Source organism: Ipomoea triloba, chromosome 12 (genome assembly GCF_003576645.1).
Source record: "Ipomoea triloba cultivar NCNSP0323 chromosome 12, ASM357664v1".
NCBI classification, from domain to species: domain Eukaryota; kingdom Viridiplantae; phylum Streptophyta; class Magnoliopsida; order Solanales; family Convolvulaceae; genus Ipomoea; species Ipomoea triloba.
This window is the reverse complement of record NC_044927.1, coordinates 1,906,015-1,931,201: the sequence shown is the minus strand read 5'-3', so window position 1 is coordinate 1,931,201 and position 25,187 is coordinate 1,906,015. Positions and strand designations below refer to the sequence as shown.

Below are 25,187 nucleotides of genomic sequence, written 5' to 3'. Positions count from 1 at the left end.
GGGGGGGGGGGGGGGGGGGGGGGGGGGGGGGGGGGGGGGGGGGGGGGGGGGGGGGGGGGGGGGGGGGGGGGGGGGGGGGGGGGGGGGGGGGGGGGGGGGGGGGGGGGGGGGGGGGGGGGGGGGGGGGGGGGGGGGGGGGGGGGGGGGGCTTATGTTGCAATATATAATACTATAAAATATAATAAGATAAATGTGATTGTCTAAAAAGTGAAGAACTTGCCATGTGGCCATGCGCCAGCAAGTCAAATTCCAACAACATAAAAGAAAAACAATAAAACAGATAACCCTAATTAAGTTGCTCAGATTATTTAACTTGATAATTATAAAGTTATAAGTTCGACTTACATCGAGAGCAACCTATTAACTATCTTAGTTTGAACCAATTTGCTATGAGAGCTTAGAGCAACCTAAGATGGTTTTTCTCCTTGTGATTATTTGTTGACTAGAATCACAAGACGGGATTTACACACTCTCAAATAATAGCTGCTGGTTTCCCACGTCACCGACAACCGATTGACTTTCTTGGTTTGAGCCAATTTGCTATGAGCTTAGAGCAACCTAAACTGGTTTATCTCCTTGTGATTCTTTGTTGACTAGGATTACAAGACGGAATTTACACACTCCCGAGTAATAGCTGCTGGTTTCACACGTCACGGGGAAAATAAAAGAGCAATAAATATGAAAGCAGGACAAAGCAGACATATATAGCAAGCTGAAAGATGAAAGAGGAATGTGTTGTTAAGTAGACAGGCTATTACTAAAAGAGAACAAGCACCACAAGTGTTGCGGCTTCACCTATCTGGTGTCAGATGACAGGTTAAAAAAAGAAAGGCATTCCCATGTTCTAAGGCCAGGAGAGCTGCCTTCTTGTGTTCTACTTTCCCTTCCCAACAACAAGTTCAGCAAAGCTTAGCTATACATGTCAAGAACCCAAAAAAATAAACACATAATATATAATGAAAAAAAGCAACATGGAGACTTGTACAGCTCATCCATCCAGCACACCTAAACATGGCACATAGATTTTTCTCAATTCCAGTCAAGAGTTCATGTTTGGTTGGCTGCATTGGGCATGCTAGAAATGCAAAGCGCAATGAGAACGAATAACGAAATAGAGGATGAGAGCTGATGATTGAATGGCTATGGAAAAGAAAATGAGTGAAGAAGACAATTGGATAAGAATGTGTCACTGGCCTCCAAGGGCTCTGTCAGCAGCAGCTTATCAATGGAATAAATGGCGTTTTCACAAGTTGATAAACCACCGTTTATCTTGAATTAGCATGTGAAACCATGTTACTCTCGCTTTCACAAACTGTGCTGAAGAGTGAAGGCCATACATGAATACTTGGGTCTCTATCTAGATGATAATGCATTAATGCACTAACAACGAAAGGACAGTATACGGTAATACAATGTCCTTTCAAGTTTCAACAACGTTCAAGCAGTAATTTACTTTGTGAAAGCTCATCGTGTACCATTTTGGTCACTGATTAGGACAGGAAGCAATTATGCAGTTTCATAGGATCCTGGTCAAGGTTTAAGAAAGGTTGAACAAAGTTTTAACATCATACGGGATTCAGGGAATGAAGATGAATGCAGGCCTACAATGTTCCAAAACGGGTTCAAGGAGTAAATCCTTGACCACTACACCTACTGCAGAATGGAAATAAGTTTATTTTCACTAAAGAACTACATATTAAACACAGACAGACATTCAAACTGTTACAAACTATCAAGTCTGAATATTCTAATATTTTTAGAGTGCATGAAACATGATAAAAGCGAGCCGCTGAACAATCAAGCCAGGCACTCAGGGAGGCTTTGCATGCAAAATCACTATTAGTGTAAGAGAATTTCAAATCAAACATGATGCCCAAAGATGCCAAAACGATGACTTGAAATCAAACTTGATGCAACAACATTTTCTATTAGATTTAAGTACAATTGTGTCTAGTTAATGGGATTACTTCGCTCAATGAGCCAATACAGCACAATTACAGGCAATGGGTTCTCTTGGATTGTAGTCAAGAACAGAAGCCTAAACAGAATTCATCTGCTAAACTCACCTTAATCTGCTGGAAGGATAACAGGTGAGGTCAATGCGATAAAGATGGCATCCGTATAAGCATGTCAAACTAGATATTAGAAGCACTCAGTGCCATAACCTTGCATTGTTCATTCATTGCTAGGAGTTGGGCCTCTTTCTTGTCAAGTAAAGCAGTTAACTTCACATTCTCTTCCATAAGCTTCTGTACTTCGGCCTCTTTTTGCATCTTCTCACTCTCCAACTGAGTTGTTTTCTCAACCAGCCTGCTTCACATCAAGCAAAAGAAACCACAAATTCGCAGAATTTGCTATCAAGAACGACATTTAAGTGACAATTGCAATTACGCTTAAGTGTTAAAATTTTGCGAGAGAGCAAGTTGCATGCAACTAATTCTAAAGTTATTACAAAATGTGTACTAAATAATTATTCCAGAAGTAATTTTCTCTTTAGATCATTGGAAAATGCAAATACTAGCCAGTAGAATGCTATCAATATTTATTTCTTCAAGCATTTCAATTGATAATGGTTACCCAACTAAAAACATAGGGAGTACGCGATAATGTGGAAATTATGTGACCACTTGTATATGGAGTACTCAGTAGTAAATGGGTTGATGGTGGCATTGTTGTCTCAAAAACTTGGGCCAAGGGAGAAATTAGATGTGATGTGAAAAACCATTTGGGGGGCTTCTTTTTTTTTGGGTGGGGGGGGGAGCTTCAAATCTTATTTTGGAGGGCCGCAGGGGAGGGTAGGTTGGTAGGTGTAAGTACAATTCTACAAATAGAGTTTCCAAGGAAAAAAGGTTATTTTTAGGGCGGCTATCACATATTTCAAGTGAATATATAGCTACATCTACTCTATGCTCTATATAGATCCACTGGGAATACGATGACCCAATAATTGAATTAACTTTAAGTTCCTTAAGCTATGCATCTACTTAGTTTGTGTATCCAAGAACTACCATTAGGATACAACTTTTAACATTATGCTTTGGTTTCAGAATCAATCACACTGATTGATACTAATAAAAGTATAAAACATAATGATATTGTTAGTCATTGTTCATGATAGACATAAAACGTGTATGTGAGTATGTGTTATAACTAACCGTTCAAAGAGCCTTTCAATTGTCTGAAATTGCTTTTCTGATGAGAGGAGTGTTTCTCTCACACTAATAAGACTATTAACATAGGACTTCAGAGATTCAAAGTCTCGCTTAACACGACAAAGCTCTTGCTCATTTTCTGCAGCTCTTTGCCTCTGTTGAGCAGTTTCTTCAACTAAATCTTCAACTCTCTGGCGCATCTCATTTAAGATACAGTTTGTACCCATTGCAAATCTTTCCATCTCTTCTAACTTAATAGACATGTTTTCAATTTCGAGTGCCTTCTTTCTAATCTCTTCCTCACCTACAGTCACCTTCTTCTTCTCAACAGCAGTCTCCGATTCAGCCAGTATAACCCTCTTAACAAGATTTTCCATAACGTCTGTAACTGTCTGTACACACCTCAGTAATTCAGTAATATAAGCTCCATCTTGATCATGAAGAGAACCTTGTTCACTAGAAAGTTTAATCCATGCTTCCTCATCTGAATCATCAAAAGCGGGTAGATCTACATCCCTAGACCAGCCAGGCAATGGAATGCCATTTCTGTCAACAAGTCCCGTTCCATCTAGTTGTTTGATACCACATATCATATGGGCCAAATGAGGAACAGCAAGGACTCTAGCTTTTACTTTCAAGTGTGTCATCAATGTTGCAGCAGTTCTGACTCTTCGCCAGAGAACATCTAACTCCTTCTTTTCATCTTCTTCTGAATCCTGCGTGCAATCTTTTACCTCTAAAAGTTTTGCTTGCAACGCATCCACCTCGCACTGGCTCTTTTCCATTTCTTGTTTCCAATTAGTATCAGTTTCGGTCAATTCAGACTTCAGAGCTGACATATCAATACCATCCTCTCCCGCCATCACAGATTTTCTAGCTACAAACATGAACTTAGTAAGTTAGACTGGGCAACGAGGATAACTAGAATTACTGACAACAACAAAAACAACCAAATGAATCCAACTCGTGTGATACTTTGAATTACCTGGAAATTAAACTGATACACAGTGACCCTTTAAGGTTCAAACTTCAAATAAAAGCTTAAAGTTCAGACCTTTAGTGCGTAATGACTTTCACATGGTATCCATATAATTGACATAGGAAACCGGGCAGCAATATTAGAAAAAATAATCTAAGGAAGAAAATGCTCTTTACCAGATACTGATATCAATGATTTTGAAGTTTAATTCAGCAATTTCATATTTAACGATCCAATTTCATGAGCCAGCTCGGTTATCAATACTCACTATTCGAGACTTGACCCTTTCAGTGATAATCTAAGTTCTAACTCATACAAAACCTCAATTGTATATACAACCATCATATACATGATAAAGAAATATGATGAAATATTAACTGTATGCTACAAGTATATAACTAGAGATGCAAATATACTACTTTCTCCTGCTGGGAAGCACACATTATGCCCAAGAAACCTTTTTTAGTCCAAAGCCAACTATGAAATTGGTCTTTAGCAGATCAAATACCAAAATTCTATGTTTAATTACTATGAAAAACACCAAAGCAGAAGATCATCTTTAGCCAAAGAATGCAGGAAAAGCAACATTTAGCAGAAAATCATATCAATATTACAGTCAAAACATCAATAATAAACAATTCACGCCAGAGCTTAAGCGCAATTGCAATGCCACTAGAATTGATTGAATCTCAACTATAAAAAGTAATTAAAACAGGAAAAGGGAATTGATCTTAGAATAAACCGAATTAGCCAACACAAGAAGAAATTTTACGAGGAAAAATGAAAATGAGAGACAGAGGGGAACCTTGTAATCTCGGAGGAAACTTGGAAGCTTCCGATCGAGCAAAAGGGTAAAAGAAATCCACGACGACACTGCGAGTCCAACACCGGTCGTTTGAAGAGAGAGCTCCCTAGGAGAATGATTCACAGAAGCAGGAATTTGGTAAAGGCATGTTCTCCGATCTTTTACGTCAGTACTTCTTCTTTTTGGATATTATATTTTACACCACATTACTTCTGTGATATTTTCAGTTTCACCCCGATGAGTTTTTGAATTAGTTTGTTTGATGAATGATGAAACCCGTAATTATTACTCAAAAATATGCATTGAATTTTGTCAATTTTAGTTTAAAAATGACCATAAGGAGGTATATCTGCTTAGATCGTTCATAGTTCACTAACTCAAACCAAGGCTACGTGACCTAAAATCACCACTCCACTAGAGGGTGGAGATTCGACTCCAACCAATATATTGGAGTCATGGTTTCTCAGGCTAGAGTTTGACCTTTGGACGTTCAAAATTGAAGATTGGGCTTCCTAAGTTGTCAGAAGTATGGAGATGAATGATTTATGTGCAGTTAATGACTGAGAATAACTAGAATCTGCTTAGACAACTCGTGATTTACCTTCTCTAACGACTCTTTTCTCAAAATGTTGAATCTCCAATCTAAAGGGCTCCCCACACTCTACCCGACAAAACATGTGGGATTATGTAAATCACGGTAACTCAGTGACTCAACATACATGGCCAAGTGTCAGTGCGTACAAGAGGTTTGTCCACTTTGGGCATAATCCCCACATTGCCACTGTCGAATTTTGAATATTGAATTGGTATATTCTCAAAAAAATTGCTTACTGAACTCGTGTATGAATTTTGAATGCTTAAGATTAATCTAGCGTAAGCACTAAGCAACATTACAAAAAACGCTTGGGCGCGCAGGGAAAGCCTAGTGCATAGGCACCCATTTTTTAAAATAAATTTTTAAAGGCTTGATAATTATAAACTATTTAATACTTTAATAGTTAATACAAAAATATTAATCTAATAAGATATATACTACGTATATATTTGTAAATTGTATAAAGATTTAAAGAATCAAAACATAATTTTACAAAAGTCACAACTCATAAAGTATTAATATTAAAGTAGTTGATTTTAAGCGAAATAATTTATTAAATAAATAAATAAAGTGTCATCCCACACCATGAAATATATCGGATTATTCATGCCGCACCATGATCTTTCATAACATGCATTTCGAGCCATTTACTACTATTTTTTTTTCACCTAGAATTTTTCACAGGTTACCTATAGGTTACATGTAATTTATGATGACATGGACTTTTTTTTCTTCTTCTTCTAACACCTTGCCATTCTCCAATATATTCAACTATGTTCGCGTACGTAAACCTTCATTATACTCACCAGAATGCAGCCCGCTTCTTCAATCCTCTAAGTAACAAATTAAAGAGAAGAGGAAGGAAAGAAACTGTTGGACAACTGTGATTTTGGGTTTATTTTTTTGGACACAAATCCGATAAACAATGTTAGTTATAGACTCAGAAATTAAACAATTTCAACATTGGCTCGACTGAAGCAAGCCATAGAGTGAGTTAGGTAGTAGATAAAGAAGTACTACTACTCAATCCGTGCGTGAATTCTATTATAAGCACTCAATCAATCTCCACTAGCACAACATTTGCAACCGCAATGCACACATTCTATAACCTTCTCTTCCCTTAGATGCTTAGGAACTCTCTAGTAGTATATAATTTGCAATTCTTTAGGAATTTTTATCTGAAGATGTTCTGCGTTGCACACAGGGTTGGATACATTTGTATATGAACATTGGTTAGTAAAATTAATGGGCACGTGAAGGTAACGAAGGCCACTTGACGGGCGCACACAACAAGCAACTCACGGCGTCGTGGACAATTTTTTCGTGTTTTAGTTTCATTTGTTTTTATTTTTAATAAATATAATATAATTATAATAGAGTTAATGCTACTCAAAAAATATATAATATAATTAATTATATTTTAGCTATAAATAAATGCAATTAATCAATTCAAATGGGGAACAAAAAAACTACATATATTAATAAAACATTGATACAACAATCTTTCCACCAACTCAAAAAATTTTATTTTGGGGGGTGGGGGTATTTTTGTGGTGAGTGAAAAAAATTCAAGGAGATAATGAAACCTCTTCAAACACTAGAGCAACAATTTCTTCAATAAAATCTGAAAAAATAACTACCATGCACCTTTGAAATGTTGTCGGTGCATTACATAGTCCAAATGGCATCCTCCGATAAGCAAATGTACCATAAAGACATGTAAAAATATTCATTTCAAAGAATCTCGAAAAGTCATCAAGAAAACAAAAAGGATCCGCGATGAGCGATCCGTTCCCGGAAAAGAAAGGGTCGGTACAGATATGGCAGGGTTGTTAGGACAAATTCATAAACGTGGATTTACAGAGATATGTTGCAAGAAAACTACGTTGGATTCGGTACTATGAAGTCCCATAAGGCGGCCACTGCTTTGTCTACGACGCTACTATTTGTGAAGCCATATTCAAGGGGCAAACACATGTGGTTTGGAAGTCGTGATCCCGAGGTTGCATGCACAAAAAACAACAGTCATTCATAACCAATTTTTTTTCCACTTCGTGATTAAATTACGATGTGCATAACCCTGATCCAAGTAGAACTCATATAATTTCTTGGATATTTCATTTCTCTTGTGGTAAAGGTAAAAAATGTAGCGGCTCTTCAGATGAAATTTTTTAAAGATAGGCTACAAAGCCTCACACTTTCTTTTCCTGTCATGCGGATCATTCTCCGCTTCTCTCATCTTGGCTTGGAGTTTATTTAGAGTGGGTTCAATCAATTCCCTTCCCTCTGGGTACCTAACATGGTTTGTCTTCACCTTTAGCATGTCTTTTTTTTTCTTTTTTTTTTTAATCTTAGATTATTGAACCCTTGGAGAGTTGGAAGAACCGAGCAAGTGTGCGAGAGTGTAATTGAGCAGTGAGCATGGCTGCATGAGGACGAGTCCATGAGCAATTGAGCGACGACTCCTGTGAGTGAAGATTGAAGAACTTCTCTCATTAAGAAACAAAGTTTTCCGGTGGAAAAAGTCAGCGAGGGACCAGTGGAGTTAGGTTATAGGATTGTCAATATGAACTCCGACGAGTCTGGAGACTTTGATTCTCGCTAAGAGGAAAAGAGTTGTGAGCTTGTGATTCTGGTGCTTGACTAAAAATTTTTGGAGTTGACCTAAAAAGAAATGCCACGTCAGCTAATAATTTGTGCCGTGTCATCATAGTAACCTGGAAACCTGTAAAAAATGTTACGCGAAAAAAATAATGGTAAAAGGCTCGGAATGCATGTTATGAAAGATCATGGTGCAACATGAACAATCCAATATAATTCAGGGTGCAGAATGACATTAGAAACACAACTAATTAGCTGCCTAAAATACCATTCACAGTAAAATTTTAGGCGGGCAACCGGCGTCTAAGCCTAGACACGAATTTTTGCAACCATTAGCATAAGCTTAGAAACTTTAGATATCAAAAAAAAAAAAAAAAAAAGATTTGGTTACAAAACAAATAGTTTGTCCAACTTAAGTAGGTGGTTTTTGTATTTTTATAATCATTAAATCTGGGGCATTACTGTCGAATCCCAACCCGAACCGCCCCGTCAGAGTTACAATTGGAAACCCGGCTAATACCATACAAAAACACTTCAGTTTCGTCGGAGATAGCGGTAGAAGACGGTTGATGGGAGGCGGCGGCGGTGGAGGTGGTAGTGGGGGAGGAGGAGGAGGAGGAGGTAGAGAAGGAGATTGGGAGTGTAGCGGATGCGGGAACAGAAACTACGCCTTCAGAAGCTTCTGCAACCGATGTAAGCAGCCTCGACTCCTGGTCGACAACAAAACTCCTCCCGATTCCAAGTGGCTCCCTCGAATCGGCGATTGGATCTGTACCGGTACTTTTCGTGCTTGAATTCCTTCTTATCTTCTTATTTTGGTATAGTTTTTGATAATTTCCGTGTCTCTCTGCACGAATTAGGGTTTAGCTCAGTAGATGATGCTATCTGCGTTTGGCATATGTGTTTTCTCAGCTCAATTTAAACCTCTCGATGATATTGTGATGAACTTACTGCTATTGTGAAGTTTAGTTCAGTTATCCATGCGAATAATACGAAACCAATTAGAAATCATTCATCCTACTTCAGTTGTCCTCCATGTTGAGTAGCAACGTGATTGGAGGTTTTATGTGTTCTGCAGATAGCAGATATATGAGAGTCCCAAGAGATGAACCATTCTTGATTGGCGATATTGAAAATGTTCCCATATCCTGTTTTGGGAATATAGCTAAACTTGTTTAATGTGTAGTGAATTAAACTCTAAAGTGGGAATTAATTTCTTCATTTTAAGCCCCCGTGTTTGAGACTTTTTTAAAATGCAAATGTCATTAGAAACTTGATTTCTGTAGGTTGAGGTTTTTCACTTTTTTCTGTGTATTGTCATATTGGATGCGGGTTGGCGTGCGTATTCTTGGATTGTTTCCTCTTCTGGCTGGGTTGTGCATGGTGTGTGTGGGGAAATGATCCAATAGGTTGCACTAACAACAACTATGCATCAAGAGAAAAGTGCAAGAAATGCGGACAACCAAAGGAGGTAGCAGCAATGCCAGCAATTTCAATCCCTGGTGCAACTCTCCCTACTCATTCAAATTATTTTTCGGGGGTACAAGGAGCATTGCAGCAAAATACACACATTGGCTTCATAGGAAATGGAGCAATCCAACAGTCACTGCCTTTGACCTCCCACTGGTCTTTAGGAGCTGGTGATAAATTTGGAAGTCAACCTGCCGATCATTACGGGGTGCAGCCAGCTTCTAGATGGCCTTTGGTTGGGAATAACACTTCTGGAGTTCCATATGCAGACCAGGCCAACCAACTTCTTGCAGTTCCAAAAGGATGGCGTCATGGTGACTGGATTTGCAAATGTGGGTTCCACAATTATTCTTCTCGAGCACAGGTAAGTATATATTGATAGTTATGTTGAGTTGTGGCCTACAGAAAATGTTCTGTTAGTTGTGGTTTCATAAGGTAGTGGATTTTATTCTCATTCTCTTGCAGTGTAAAAGGTGTAATGCTTCTATGCCACCAGCATCATCCTCTTCTTTTGGCAGCCCGGCAGTTACAGGTTTGGGTTCAAGTGCTTTATTCTTTTCCACTAACACTTGTGCACAACCTGTTCTTTTTTGGTTTTGTTTGAAACCAGAAAATTCAAAGATAGGACCTTTGCCCTCTTTGAACTTCTTGCTTCCTTCTGTTTAAAATTTTTTTGAATTAGTTTTCTTTCTTTTACAATATTCTAGATTATAATTTTTCTATCTGCATTTCTGGAAGGACTCATCCAAGTGTTAACTGATGTAAAATGCTGTTCTCTTTTTAATTTTCTCATTGTGAAGCTCTTGGGACAAAACGTTTAGCGTCAGAAGAACTTCATGACTTGGAAAACAAGAGGCTAAATGCCGGACATGTGAGACTCAGTAGTTTGGCATGGCATTCGAATTGATTATGCACAGATTCCTTTTCCTTTGACCTTTTTTTTATCTTATTTTGAACTTGTAGACATTTGGGCTGCAGCCGTCATATCCAGGACTTCAGTCAATAGGGAGTTCTGGTGGAAGTCACGTATCTGGAATGTATTCAACCTTTGGAAGTGGAAACCCAATGGTGCTTCCAAATTTGCAGGCCAACCTACAGATACTGCCTGCAGCACCGACACTCCTCGGGAAGGGGTAAAATGGGATGCCTTTCTTATTTTAGTTTTTATGTGAACACTACCATGGCCATTTAGAAACAAGAGTTTTTATTTGTATGTATGCATTTAGGATGCTTAGTTCTCTAAACATTGAATTACTCAAGAAGCAAAAGCAAGTAAAATACTTAAACTTCCCTTTTTCCTGCGTGTTGAAATATGTTTAACCAAAACTATAATTCTACTATATAGGGCCAAATGCAATTTCTAAAAGAATTAAAAAAAAAGAAGAAAAGAATTCTGTTATGGCAAACCAAAGAAGCATTTGTAACGAATATGGATTTCTCTGAAATTATCATATATTCATTACATGGAGAATATATGACAGAATAATGCTCTCTTATGTGGCTGTGTAGACAATATTACTAGGCATCAGTCTTTCATACTTTGCAATTAATACAGTAATGCATTTGCAGGGCTAAGCAATGGCGTGATGGGGATTGGATGTGCACAAACTGCAATAATCACAATTATGCATCTCGATCACATTGTAATAGGTATTTCACTATGTCGAGAACCTATTTTATCTGTATATCACTGTTAAACTTCCAGGACCCCTCTAGCAACCAGAACAACTTAGGATGTAAATGACAAGATGCCAAGATATCACAGAAATACCTTGTTTATTGTTTTTGAAGATGTTGTTTTCTGCTTGGATCCTTTGTCTGTTTGCTGTGTAGGCTTGTATGCTGTAATGATAGATGGAGAAGGTCCAGACCGTTTGTTTCTAGGGTGCAAGAAATTGCTGAATTTATATGCTTTTTGTGTGCAGGTGCAAGACACAGAGAGACACGGTCACTCAACCAGTCAGTGTTGCATAGTTCTCAGCTTTAGAATGCACTTCATTATCATGTGGTTTCAGGGCATATTGAGTTTTTGCCCTCCCTTTTTCGTGTGATGCTGGAAATGAGGTTTGCGTAATTTGAGACAGAGGTAAAGGTTTTCAACCCTCGTTGTGTGATGACAGCTAGATAGGTTTTATTTCGTTGAAGAGTGAGACCCAGATTATACTGTGAGCCAGGTACAAGTATGTTAGTGTTATTGTTATCAAACTACTCTGTTGCAGCAATACAGTATTTGCGCACTGTTGCGCTCTATTGACATGCATTCTGGTTATTGTAGTTTCAATGGAAATTTATGATAAGACCTCATTTTCTTGCACGAAGAGGTACATAGCAAAGAGACAACTTGCATTTCTACTGCATACATATTTATTGGACTTTGATGATACTTATTTGCATTTGAAAGTAAACAATTTAATTATTATATTAGAATATTTGCATTATATTTATTATGAAATTTGAGTTTTAATTTGTGCATTTAGTTTCATTTTTTTGAGATAGAAAATGGTATGTATCTGCAATGAGTAAATGTGATTGGTCGAGCAGGTAGGTAATTGTTATTGTTTTGGGGGAGGGGGTAGGAGCAATCATTATTGTGTGGACGATGAATGGATCATATTATCAAATAAAGTACATTCAGGTACACAAATAATGTACTTTTAGTATATAAAAAATGTACATTGTATTCAAGGAAAGTACATTATTTTTTGAGTATTGGAAGTATATTATTTTGTATAATATATATTTAATACATGAATAATGTACTTTGAATTAAAAATGTACTTTTTGTTATATTCTCCACAATAATTTGCTGGGTAGGAAAGGGGTGAGTTTTGAAATTATAAGGATGGGTCATGATCATGGGGTGAATATAGTTACTCTTAACTCATGTCCATCCTTAAATACGATATCCTATATGAATAATTTTTTTTTTTTTTTTTAAAAGCATGTTTCACTTTTAATTTCTACTATGCTATATATATATAGTGTCTTTATTAAATTTTTTATTTTTATTTCTTTATTGCAATTAGATTTTCATTTAAAGATGGAGAAACATAACATGTTAAAAGTAAGATGCTCGTGATGAATTTGTAAAGAACACATTAAAGTTAAGGATGTAATTAGGCAAAATTTTAAAGATAAGATTAAATGTGACAACGTAAATAAAGGATTTTTTGTCATATTATTGTTTATTCACATACTATTTTTACGTCGTTATATTTACTTCATACTCTCACCACACAAAATCATATATGTTTATTATTAAGAATTAAATTTATGCCATTTAAATAATGTTTTTGAAAGTTATCTATTTTGGCATTAATGTTCCTATTAATTATTTAATAGAAAAAAATAGTTAAATAAGTGATGAAAAATTAATTATATATTTAAATTTTAAAAATTATAATTAAATGCATTAACTCATATTTTTTCTATTAGAGTTCAATAACTTGTTATCCACTACTAGTACCACTGGTAGATAATCAGTTATTGCTTATTAAGTCAAAATATATAAAATGACAAGTTAATGGATTTAATTATCAAATATATAAAATGATAAGTTAATGTATTTAATTACAATCTTTTACTAAATTTTAAGAGTTCAATTAATTTTTATATTCTAAAAAAGTTCAAATGTTTATTTAACACTTTCTCTATTAAGGAAGGAAAAAAAATTCATACATCAGAGTAAAATATTTAACCCAAAAAAGAAAGAATTTTTAGTATAAATAGAAGTTACTATTTTAAAAAACATAACTCGAAAGACGAAAAGACCTTTGATGGCAAACATTTCCTTAAGCTGTCTGTAAGCTACTGCTATAAACTTCCCGATCTACCCCTACGCTTTCCACTTAATTACGATAAACATCTATCTACCTTCCTGTCTCAACAAACCTCACTTCCCTTCTGCTTACTGCTTACACAGTAGTATCTATTTATTCGGCGACTCGCCGCCGCTTCACCGAGTGACTCATCCCCCGCCATGGCCGAGCAGTGTAGAGCCCGGAAAGACGACGCTTTCTTGCTCGCCTACAGCGACGATGAGCTCCGCACTGCCTGTGAGTTTCTCACTAATTGGATTCCCTTTCTCTCCCGAGGGCTGTGTCAGCCGTGTGTTCGCACTCTCTCCGATCGCATCCGATCTCTCGACCGCGGTACTTTCTCGTTCTGTGTGTGAATGCGTTTATTTATCCATGCGTCCGTGAAATTTTTGCATACTTTGTACGCCTATGAATACTGCACATACTTTGCTGGCTTGGCTTTTTGGTTTTGTAAATTAGGGTTTCTGAGAGTTATTTATGTGGCTTGATGTGAATTCCTTGACGAAGAGTTTGTTGTGATTGTTGTAGAAGATGGTGGAGGGGGAGTGCTCCCCAAGCAGCAAGAGGATGTTGCGGTTTCGACATCGGAAAATAGGGGATTGAATGGGTGTTATGAGAACTGTGATACTTATTCTATTGGGAGTTGGAAGGATGGTGCGGATTTCAATGATACTGTTGATACACATTCACTGGGGAGTTGGAAGGACGAGGCAGATGGGAGTCCAGAGCCAGTGTCTGAGGTTTCTATACAAGGAAACTCGACTGGGAGCTGGAAAGATGGGCCATCGCGGAGTTCTGGAAGGGCGTTGATGAGAGAAAAATTCGGTACCCCTGTGTTGGCTGGCAGGCGAGGAGGGGTGAAGATGTCGTGGGCTGATATGGCTCAGGAGGACGAGCCTGAGGTGGGTGAGGAGACTGTTTCGAGTTTGCAGTTGGATAATGGGAGTGGTTTGTCCTGGGAGGGAGCGTCCGAGGATGAGTCCAAGCCAAAATCGAAGCTGTCAAGGGAGCAAAGAGAGTACATCCGGTTTAGTAATGTGAAGAGGAAGAAGGATTTTATATGTTTGGAGAGGATCAATGGGAAAATTGTGAACATACTCGATGGCTTGGAGATACATACGGGTGTTTTCAGTGCTGCAGAGCAAATTAGGATAGTTGATTACGTGGAAACACTCAAAGAGATGGGAAAGAATGGGCAGCTAAAAGGTATCTTGTTCAACAACCGACATTAGTTTCCACATAATTGCATTTCTAATTCTTGCCAAAAGTTTCAGTTCTGTTTCTTCACTTTGAGTGCTGTTTGTCACAGATAGAACTTATACTGCACCGCACAAGGGGATAAGGGGCAAGGGGCGAGTGACTATTCAGTTTGGTTGCTGCTATGACTATGCAACGGTAAGTAATTCATCATCTGCAATCTTTTTGAGTCTCAGGCTGAAATTGTGTGCCTGCAATGACAAGAACATTACCCTCTGAATGTTTTGTGCTAACTTTTTCCGTTGTTTTAGTTTCCTTATCATCATTCTTTATGTGTATATTTTCTGGAAGAGGGGGAGGTGGGGATGGTGGTTTTGGTGAAAGAAGGCTTTGGATTGGACTAATCACTAAAAAGAAGTTGAACATAGGTGATCCAATGATTGAATTCTGTTGATGGCAGGATCAAAATGGCAATCCCTCGGGTATCCTCAAAGACGATATTGTTGATCCTATACCTCAACTTCTGAAAGTCATGATCAAAAGGCTTGTTAAGTGGCATGTGATACCTCCAAACTGCATTCCTGACAGTTGTATTGTGAATATTTATGAAGAGGGAGATTGCATGCCACCTCATATTGAGAATCATGATTTTCTTCGCCCTTTTTGTACTGTTTCATTCCTTAGTGAATGCAATGTACTTTTTGGATCTAACTTAAAAGTCGTGGGTCCTGGCGAATTTGACGGTCCAATTGCAATCTCCCTGCCAGTGGGGTAAGTGGATATTCTGTGCTCTTTTTCTTGACCTTCCAAGAAACGAAAGCTCGTGAGTTGGTCACTAATGGCATAATGTTCCTCCAGATCTGTTATTGTCTTTAATGGGAAAGGAGCTGATGTGGCTAAACATTGTGTTCCGGCAGTTCCTACCAAAAGGTACAAATTTGAACTCTTTATGCCACTATTTTAATCTTTTCACGTTTTAACCAACAAGCCAAAATTCTACACAGGATCTCAATTACTTTTAGGAGAATGGACGAATCCAAACGACCAGTTGGATATGTTCCTGATCCTGATTTGCAAGGTCTTCAGCCTCTATCATATGAAGTAGACAAATATAAGAAACCAAAGACGGTGAAACCAAGGCGCTCTATGAAGAAACAGGTGGTCAGACAAGAGGAGAGTGCAGGCAAAATAAGAAGATCAATAGAAAGGAGCTTAGAGCTCCGACACTCGGGCCAAACCCAACAATGGCATGCAAGTAGGCAAAGGGTGAGGGTGGATTTGGAAAGGTCAGCCGACCATTCTTATACTCGAACAGTAAAGTTTTAACCGTCATCTCTTACATTGAAGGGGTTATGGTGCAGAAGTGCAGTGTTGCATTAGTTTTAGGTTTGTGGTGTGGGTTGCCTACTTTGCCACTGCATCATTTACATGTATACTCCATAGACATTTGGCATATTTTTTCATTGCATTCTTGCATATTATCACTGGCTGTGGCTTGCCAGTTTGATAAAAGAATGCAAAGCCACGAAGAAGGGTAATTGAAGCCTTTTGATTGATTCAGACCAATACTTTGTATGAGTGTTCATCCTTCTCATTGATAATTTGAGTGCATTTTCAGTTTTTCACTGATAAACCCAAATTGTTGACATAAAACTACTGGAGAAAGATGGTGAATATTGAGCAGTGTTGATATGTTTACTCTATCATGCCTAAGAAGCAGTATATGTTGCTAGAGTACGTCTTGTGTGAGTGAGACCTTCTCACGTGAGATATACAATATTTTTTAGTTAAATTGTACTCCGTAATATTTTTTTTTTTATAGATTCATAAAAGTATTGTTACGTATATTTTAATTAAAAGTATTTCACGTCTCACATGAGACAGTCTTATATATATATTCTGAGGTTTCATTTTTAGAAAAGAGACTAGGAACAATGAATTTTGCATTCTTGCAACTTGCAAAGGGATATATATGCAGAAGGATTTCTTTAACCTCCAAATTGTTAAGGTGCTTTATAACCCGTCATTTTAAAACTTTAGATGCATGATTTGTGTTCCTAAGGTGCGTAGTTTGTGTATTTAAGGTGCGTAGGCCTAAAGCTTTAGGTGCGTGTGATTTGTATTCTTAAGGTGCTTTAAGGTACATAGTTTGTGTGCTTAAGATGCGTAACCGTACAACCACACGAGAACCATTCCCTATGGTCTTTAACCAAGTGAGAACATGCAGACAAACTCAAACCACTGATCTAGTAAATCTAACAGTTAAAATGAACAAAATTTTGTAATATTTATAAAAAAGACCCCGCTCATTTTAAAATTTTGTAATTTTTATGAAAATGATCTCTCTCATTTTTCTCTCATTTTTTACTTGATTTCCATCCATCAAATCTTGTAGATCAATGGCTTAGATTTGTCCTCATGTTCTCACCTGGGTGCACCTATGTGCACCTAGTTATAACATGTCGTGCACCTAGTTATAACGTTAGGTGCAACTATATATATATATATATATATATATATATATATATATATATATATATATATATATATGTTAGAAAAGATCACACTCCTACCCACTCATCTAACTAATCAATTGTTGTAATATATCTGTTTTCATATACTTATATCCATAGTTGAAAAAATCGCTAAGCGCTCCTCGGGCACTCGGGGAGCGCCTAGGACGCTTAGGCGAGGATTAATCGGTGCCTAGGCGCCCGTGTATTTTTTTATTTTAAAAATTTTTTTTAAGTATTTTTAATTTTTTAAAGACTAATAATTATAAATTATATAATACTTTAATAGTTAGTACTAAAATATTAAATATTAACCTAAAAAATATCATAGTTAGTACTAAAATATTAAATATTAACCTAAAAAATATCTAAAATTTGTACAATTTATGGTTATTTCGCTCAAAATAATGTTGTTTTGTGTACAATTTATGGTTATTTCGCTCAAAATAATGTTGTTTTGAGTGAATAACCCATGATAAAAAAAAAGAACAATAGTTAATTGGCCGACTAGGCGGCCTAGTCGGTGCCTAGGAGGTCTAGTCGGCGCGTGAGGCCTAGGCGGTCGCCTAGCCGGCCAGCCGCCTAGACTACCATTTAAGGTGATACGCTAGACGGCTGATCGGCGCCTAGCGCCTAGGCGGGGATTAATCGGCGCTTAGACAGGATTTTTGCAACACTGCTTATATCTAAGACATGTATGTACTATATATATATATATATATATATATATATATAGTTGCACCTAACGTTATAACTAGGTGCACCCAGGTGCATAAATGTTAACAAGGTAATCGAAGAGATTCGAAGTCTCAATCGAAGAGAATTCGACTAACATTATATTCAATATATATAGTGTATATGACAGGAGAAATACGTGTAATAATACACTAAACAGGTGAACGGACAATTTTACCCCTTCATTTGGCCTCAACTTAACCAAATTTGACGAAAAGACCAACATTGGAAAAAATTTGAAAGTCAAAGGACTTAAATTGTCCAAATTAAAGTCGGGACTAATTTTAGAAATCAATATAGTCGGAGGATAATTGCTGGAATTATATATATATATATATATATATATATATATATATATATATATATATATATATATATATATATATATATGCTAGAAAAGATCACACTCCTACCCACTCATCTAACTAATCAATTGTTGTAATATATCTGTTTTCATATACTTATATCCATAGTTGAAAAAATCGCTAAGCGCTCCTCGGGCACTCGGGGAGCGCCTAGGACGCTTAGGCGAGGATTAATCGGTGCCTAGGCGCCCGTGTATTTTTTTATTTTAAAAATTTTTTTAAGTATTTTTAATTTTTTAAAGACTAATAATTATAAATTATATAATACTTTAATAGTTAGTACTAAAATATTAAATATTAACCTAAAAAATATCTAAAATTTGTACAATTTATGGTTATTTCGCTCAAAATAATGTTGTTTTGAGTGAATAACCCATGATAAAAAAAAGAACAATAGTTAATTGGCCGACTAGGCGGCCTAGTCGGTGCCTAGGAGGTCTAGTCGGCGCGTGAGGCCTAGGCGGTCGCCTAGCCGGCCAGCCGCCTAGACTACCATTTAAGGTGATACGCTAGACGGCTGATCGGCCCTAGCGCCTAGGCGGGGACTGGGTGCAACCTATGTGCATCTAGTTTTAACATAGGTTGCACCTATTTATAACATTAGGTGCACCTAGTTATTACATTAGTGACTTAGTATTGATGCTCACTGTACAATTCACTTGCACCTGTAATACATTTAACTTACATCTGCAATACATTTTACTTATTACTTGTACAAGTAATTTACTTTGTTAACATTCATGCACCTGGTTGCACCCTATGTGCACCTAGTTATAACATTAAGTGCACCTAGTTATAACATTAGGTGCACTTAGTATTGATGCTCATTGTACAATTTACTTGCACTTGTAATACATTTTACTCGCACGTGTGCACTATTTTCACTTGTAGGTGCAAGTAATTTACCTTGTTAACATTTATGCACCTGGGTGCACCTAGTTATAACGTTAGGTGCAACTATATATATATATATATATATATATATATATAAGTACATACATGTCTTAGATATAAGCAGTGTTGCAAAAATCCTGTCTAAGCGCCGATTAANCCTAGCGCCTAGGCGGGGATTAATCGGCGCTTAGACAGGATTTTTGCAACACTGCTTATATCTAAGACATGTATGTACTATATATATATATATATATATATATATATATAGTTGCACCTAACGTTATAACTAGGTGCACCCAGGTGCATAAATGTTAACAAGGTAAATTACTTGCACCTACAAGTGAAAATAGGTGCACACGTGCGAGTAAAATGTATTACAAGTGCAAGTAAATTGTACAATGAGCATCAATACTAAGTGCACCTAATGTTATAACTAGGTGCACTTAATGTTATAACTAGGTGCACATAGGGTGCAACCAGGTGCATGAATGTTAACAAAGTAAATTACTTGTACAATGTATTAATCGGCGCTTAGACAGGATTTTTGCAACACTGCTTATATCTAAGACATGTATGTACTATATATATATATATATATATATATATATATAGTTGCACCTAACGTTATAACTAGGTGCACCCAGGTGCATAAATGTTAACAAGGTAAATTACTTGCACCTACAAGTGAAAATAGGTGCACACGTGCGAGTAAAATGTATTACAAGTGCAAGTAAATTGTACAATGAGCATCAATACTAAGTGCACCTAATGTTATAACTAGGTGCACTTAATGTTATAACTAGGTGCACATAGGGTGCAACCAGGTGCATGAATGTTAACAAAGTAAATTACTTGTACAAGTATAAGTAAAATGTATTGCAGATGTAAGTTAAATGTATTACAGGTGCAAGTGAATTGTACAGTGAGCATCAATACTAAGTGCACCTAATGTAATAACTAGGTGCACCTAATGTTATAAATAGGTGCAACCTATGTTAAAACTAGATGCACATAGGTTGCACCCAGGTGCATGAATATTAACAAGTTAAATTACTTGGATTTGTAAGTGAAAATATTTGCGAAAATAGGTGCATGAATATTAAAAAGCTAAATTACTCGCACTTGTAATTGAAAATAGGTGCGAAATAAGACAGTACCTAGACTCTGCCAAATTCACCAATAATTTTCATCCTAATGGCATAAGTTATAAATATCAATCCTTGTCCCATACATCTCCCATCCGGGGCCGGTCCAAATATTTTATAGGCAAAGAGCGAAATTACAAAAAAAAAAAGACCATATTTCAAGTAATCATTTTTGAACCTCTTGTTGTTTTCATTTTATATTAGAACTATTATTATAACATTGATTTCTCACAGTAGATCAGAGCATAACAGAGCTGGATCAGAGCACATTAGAACTAGATCAGAGCATATCAGAGTATTTAGTTATGATTCTATTAAATGGTCAACTTGTTTTTTTTTTAATTTCTACTTTTCTCACTTCGAGCATATCAGAGTATACTCATTGCTTAATCAAGACTTGTAGAATAATTCATAGTTTCTAAAGGCGTGACATTTTTTTCATCTACTCAAGGCTTTTATTCTTCTACAAAAATTGTGACTTCCGCTAAAAGTGTGACCTCTTTTTCATTTGCATGATTTTCTCCTTGGCAAAAATTACATGATTTATTCCTTTAAATTAGAGAGATGCATGATTTAATTACCTAAATAAAAAATGTAGTTCCATAATTGTAAGTGTTGTGTGATCCCTCTCAATTAACTGCCTTAGCTTAGCTTGTATGAATATTATTTCGCCTAATCCTGAACTGCCTTTGGACTAATAATTCATATCATTTAACAGGATTATAAGTATGCGAGTTACCACCCAATTGCATATGAGTTTGCTAACCACTTCTGCGAAATGGCAGCAAATTATGACATAGAGACTTCTCATGTCTTGGACTACAGTAGGTACCCTGGTAAGTAACTTCTCTTCCATGGGGGAGTTTCAAACCCTTTATTTGAAGTGTAGCGGGATAATTTTGAGTTCAAAATTTGCCAACAGGTTCAGAAGAACGCCTGGGATTCATTAGTTCCTATCTGGGTTGTGCACAGGTCATTTTGTTTTCTAGTGAAACTAGCTACTAGGACCTTTACCTGATGGAAATTGTGATTATTGCTTGCTTTATACTGCAGGTTATTTATATATGTTTGAGTGTGTATATGTATATGTCAAGTAATGGTATTGTAATTATATTATATATTGTGTGCAGGCAAAGATGCGCGTGTTGAGAAGGTGAAGAAGCTTGCTGATATGGCAGAAAAGTATAGTCTTGCAAGCCACTTATTTTGGGATTATGGGGAGTCATCTCGGTAAATCATTATATATATATTATTCTTACAAATCCATTGAATGGAAGATTAGATAATAACTATATCTTGAATCTCTCAGGCTGAGGTGAACCCCATTGAGTTCAACTACCTTGAATATTCAAAGTAGCGGTTTCAAGAATACCGGTTGAAAAAGGCTAAGTGTTGGGAAAGTCAGCCCAGAGTTAGTCAGCAGGGATAACATCACACTTTCTTTCTTTCTTGAGTACAGCAGGGATAACATCACACTTTCTTTCTTTCTTGAGTACAGTCAGTCACACTATTGGTTGTTCTATGGGAGATGAAGCTGATCGCACTTAGTTTGCTATAACTGATTTTGCTAGCATCTTTCTTCTTCTGCCCACCTTTATATACTTTTCAATACATGAGTTACCATTTTCCTTGTTAAATACATTGGTAAGTAGTATTACGTACTGCTATGCTATGGAATAAACAGTACAGTTGAATTGAATGAAAATCTATATTATTTGTATATATTCTTTTGGTGTTATAACTGATGTTGTTACAAAAAATTAGTGCACCACCGTGGTAGGGTACTATTCTATCACTAGACCACTAGTGTTTTGTTAATGTTGTATCTAAATCTAATCTCCGATTAACTCATATAAAACACAACAAGCAAGCTAGATTTGTTCATAAAAGTAATCTATACTTTTTGTAATAAATTTTTTCAACCGAATAAACTCAAGAAGTGAGGCATTCTATATTTTTTTTTAAAAGAAAAAATTACACTTGATTTTTAATATATTCATTTTCTTATCTAATTATTACTCCTTAATTTTTAATTAAATACAGATGGATATAAACTTTTAATGAATGGGCCGGGCCATTTAGACTTTGACATGAATTAGGGTTCTTATTTCAACCTAAATTGAGTCATTAAGTCTGCTTTTCGAGGAATTCTAACTGATCTTAAATTCTAATAACTGCTTATACGGATATAAATTTAAGTGGCAAGATTTGTCTTTGTTGAGGAATTCCAAGGGATGAAGCAATGGAAGATTTGTTAATAGAAATTCTGGCTCGATTGACCCCCCAGATCTGTTCTGCGCCTCCAATGCGTCTCCAAGCAGTGGCTTTCCATCATATCCAGCCCCAATTTCCGGCGCCTCCATTCCCGCCGCTCTGCCGCCGCCGTCACGGGACTCTTGTTCCCCCCTCCAATTTATATTCCATCACCCGACGAGCCGCATTTTGTAGCTCTGCCAAATGAAAAACCGCAACATAACACAATCGCAAATCGCCTAATCGAGGTGTTCGTGGTAAGTCTCACTTCTTGCAACGGATTGTTGTGCATAGGGCTGTCAGATGAGAATGTGTTATTTAGGGAATGCAAATATTATGTGTACAACCCCACCACCAATCAACGTAGGCGTATTCCACAACTACAGATTGAGTGGAAATCTTGCCATAGCTTTTGATCCTTCCAAGTCCAATCACTACAAGCTGGTGTGCGTTTGTGGATATTTTAGAGTGTGGGTGTTTTCTTCGGAATCAAGGAGGGGGGTTTGGAGGAACACGGGTACGGTAGTACCCTGTAATTTAAGTTTCTATAAAACTTATAGCCCCTATTTGAATGGGGCAATTCATTGGTATCTTTTTAACAAGAAGTTTATTGTGTGCTTCGACATTGATAGTTGTGAGCTTAGGCGAATGCCTTGTATCCCATCTGTAAATAATGATCCGGGATGGTGTAAGTATTTTGGTGAGTGTGGAGGGCATTTGCATTTTATAGGGGAGTGTGGTAGGGATGGCCAGTTGTTGAATGTTTTTGAAATGGAGAATGACTATTCTCGGTGGGTTTTCAAGTATCAAGTTGATGTGGGTTATGTGGCAACATTTTACCCTTTTGTCAATGATGAGTTTGCCATACATTTACTACTTACCCTTCATGAAGGAAAGGAAGAAGGGGAAGGGCTGGTGATTTCACTCCCTAATGGCAAAGACATATTATGGCGCTTGCAGGATATGAGCATCACACAACTTGAGAGTTGTAATGGAATCACACAGCGCGTCTACAAAAGGGGCTACTCCACCTCCAAACACATTGACACGCTTGCATTTATTGAACCATGAAGATGAAGATGATGAGGATGGAACATGCATTGGGACGACAATAAATGATACATTATTTTTCTTTGTTTGTTTTTTTTTTTTTTGAAAGGAAAACAAAGCTTTATAAAACTCAGGAAATCAAATGTTCAATACAAGTAGGAATAGAAGAAAAATAACTGAGATGACCTGGAAGAGAACTTGTAACTCTAGCTAATGCATGAGCAAACCTGGAAGAGAACTTGTAGCTCTAGCTAATGCATGAGCGAACCTGGAAAAGAACTTGTAGCTCTATCTAATGCATGAGCAAACTTGTTCGCCGACCTTTAGAGATCGGCATTGACGTAACGTAAAATACAACCTGCATAAGAATAATCCGGTAAATAGAGATCGGCATTGACGTAACGTAAAATACAACCTGCATAAGAATAATCCGGTAAATCAAGGTTAAGAAACTTGCATATCATCTGACAATTGCACATCATCTGACAATCTAATTGAGTAATCGAAGCATAACATTGCGCATTTGTGCCAACCTTGTTCAAGGATCCAAGAGAGAGCCTCCTACACGGCTATTGCTTCTGCCAAATGAGAATTATTTAGGCAACGAACTGGACCACTTTTGACAGCCACAAAGCTACCATTACTATTCAATAGTACAACCCAATAAAAGTCAGAATCCATATTTTGAGGGATAGAGAAGCATCTACCTCAACAATCAGGGTCGACGCATCATTGACGTCCAGAGGCCATAGAATTTAATGGGAATTTAATGGCCTGTCAACTGTATCCTGATATGTTTGCCATTCTACTATGCAGTTTTCAACCATGAAATTAAAATTAACAATAAACCAGCCTTTCCTGCCATACGGTTCCATGCTGACAATCTCCCACTTATTCATCATATATACGCTCTAAATGCTCACAAAACGTCACTGGGAGGAAGTACAGACTCATAGAAGAGATTGTGCTACACTTTTAAGCAAAACCTCTTTTCCCGCTTTTGATAAAATTTTCTTACACCATCCTCCTAATCTTTGTTTCATCTTGGCCTCAATGAAGGAGAAGACCTCATTGCGGTTTCTGCTAATACCCAAGGGTAAGCCCAAATACTTACCAATGTTGTCTATTCTATTAACACCAAAAGCCGAAATCAGGAACTAAAATAACTAGTAAACAAAAATTGAGAAATTAAAAATAATATATTCTGCCAAGGACCTTGTGGTCTAGTGGCATCAAACCCTTCCCTTTATATGAGAGGTGGTGGGTTCGAGCCTCATTGGAGTCAATACAGAAAGTAGTTATGAACAGATACTGCATTGTAATAGAGTTAGTAGTATTCAAAAAAAAAATACGGATCGGGTATAAACTTTTAAAAATTAAGGACTTTGAGAAAGGATTTAATTTGAATTAGGGTTCCGCCCCCAAATGTTGACCCATTATAACCTATGTAAAATATGAGCTATATGGGGCAAGTTAAAAACGTGACGGGTCAAACCACATACCCGTTTTTAACATTTAAAAATAAAGTTTTAAAACTTTTTTTTTTTAAACTAAAGTTTTAAAACTTAAATCTTTTTGTTTTTCTTTTCTACATTTTGAATTTAGTTGATGATTC

At 36.9% G+C, this 25,187-nt stretch overlaps 3 protein-coding genes and 2 pseudogenes across 4 annotated transcripts; 3 read left to right on the top strand and 2 right to left on the bottom strand.

Moving 5' to 3' along the window:
* Positions 1-1,880: 1,880 nt before the first annotated feature.
* On the bottom strand, positions 1,881-5,075 carry LOC116000524 (golgin candidate 5-like). The gene is made up of 3 exons (XM_031240614.1): positions 4,937-5,075; positions 3,156-4,029; positions 1,881-2,310 (listed from the first exon to the last, which is right to left on the bottom strand). Exons 2-3 carry the CDS (start codon positions 4,013-4,015, stop codon positions 2,136-2,138), a joined length of 1,035 nt encoding a protein of 344 aa, XP_031096474.1. The 5' UTR covers positions 4,016-4,029; positions 4,937-5,075; the 3' UTR covers positions 1,881-2,135.
* A 1,514-nt stretch (positions 5,076-6,589) lies between these two features.
* On the bottom strand, positions 6,590-7,854 carry LOC115998262 (annotated as a pseudogene).
* Positions 7,855-8,640: 786 nt separating this feature from the next.
* Positions 8,641-11,920, top strand: LOC116000512 (uncharacterized RNA-binding protein C17H9.04c). The gene is made up of 7 exons (XM_031240603.1): positions 8,641-8,909; positions 9,542-9,966; positions 10,068-10,134; positions 10,403-10,473; positions 10,566-10,735; positions 11,172-11,252; positions 11,528-11,920. The coding sequence occupies exons 1-7, from the start codon at positions 8,702-8,704 to the stop codon at positions 11,574-11,576; spliced, it is 1,071 nt and encodes a 356-aa protein (XP_031096463.1). The 5' UTR covers positions 8,641-8,701; the 3' UTR covers positions 11,577-11,920.
* Positions 11,921-13,302: 1,382 nt separating this feature from the next.
* Positions 13,303-16,318, top strand: LOC116000057 (RNA demethylase ALKBH9B-like). 2 transcript variants are annotated; one of them, XM_031240070.1, is made up of 6 exons: positions 13,303-13,753; positions 13,952-14,626; positions 14,730-14,815; positions 15,078-15,388; positions 15,476-15,547; positions 15,622-16,318. In XM_031240070.1, the coding sequence occupies exons 1-6, from the start codon at positions 13,582-13,584 to the stop codon at positions 15,941-15,943; spliced, it is 1,638 nt and encodes a 545-aa protein (XP_031095930.1). In that variant the 5' UTR covers positions 13,303-13,581; the 3' UTR covers positions 15,944-16,318. The 2 variants fall into 2 exon arrangements, with proteins under 2 accessions (XP_031095930.1, XP_031095929.1); XM_031240069.1 differs by having other exon boundaries at positions 13,305-13,753; positions 13,949-14,626.
* A 4,729-nt stretch (positions 16,319-21,047) lies between these two features.
* On the top strand, positions 21,048-23,660 carry LOC115998801 (annotated as a pseudogene).
* The last annotated feature ends 1,527 nt before the right edge of the window (positions 23,661-25,187 follow it).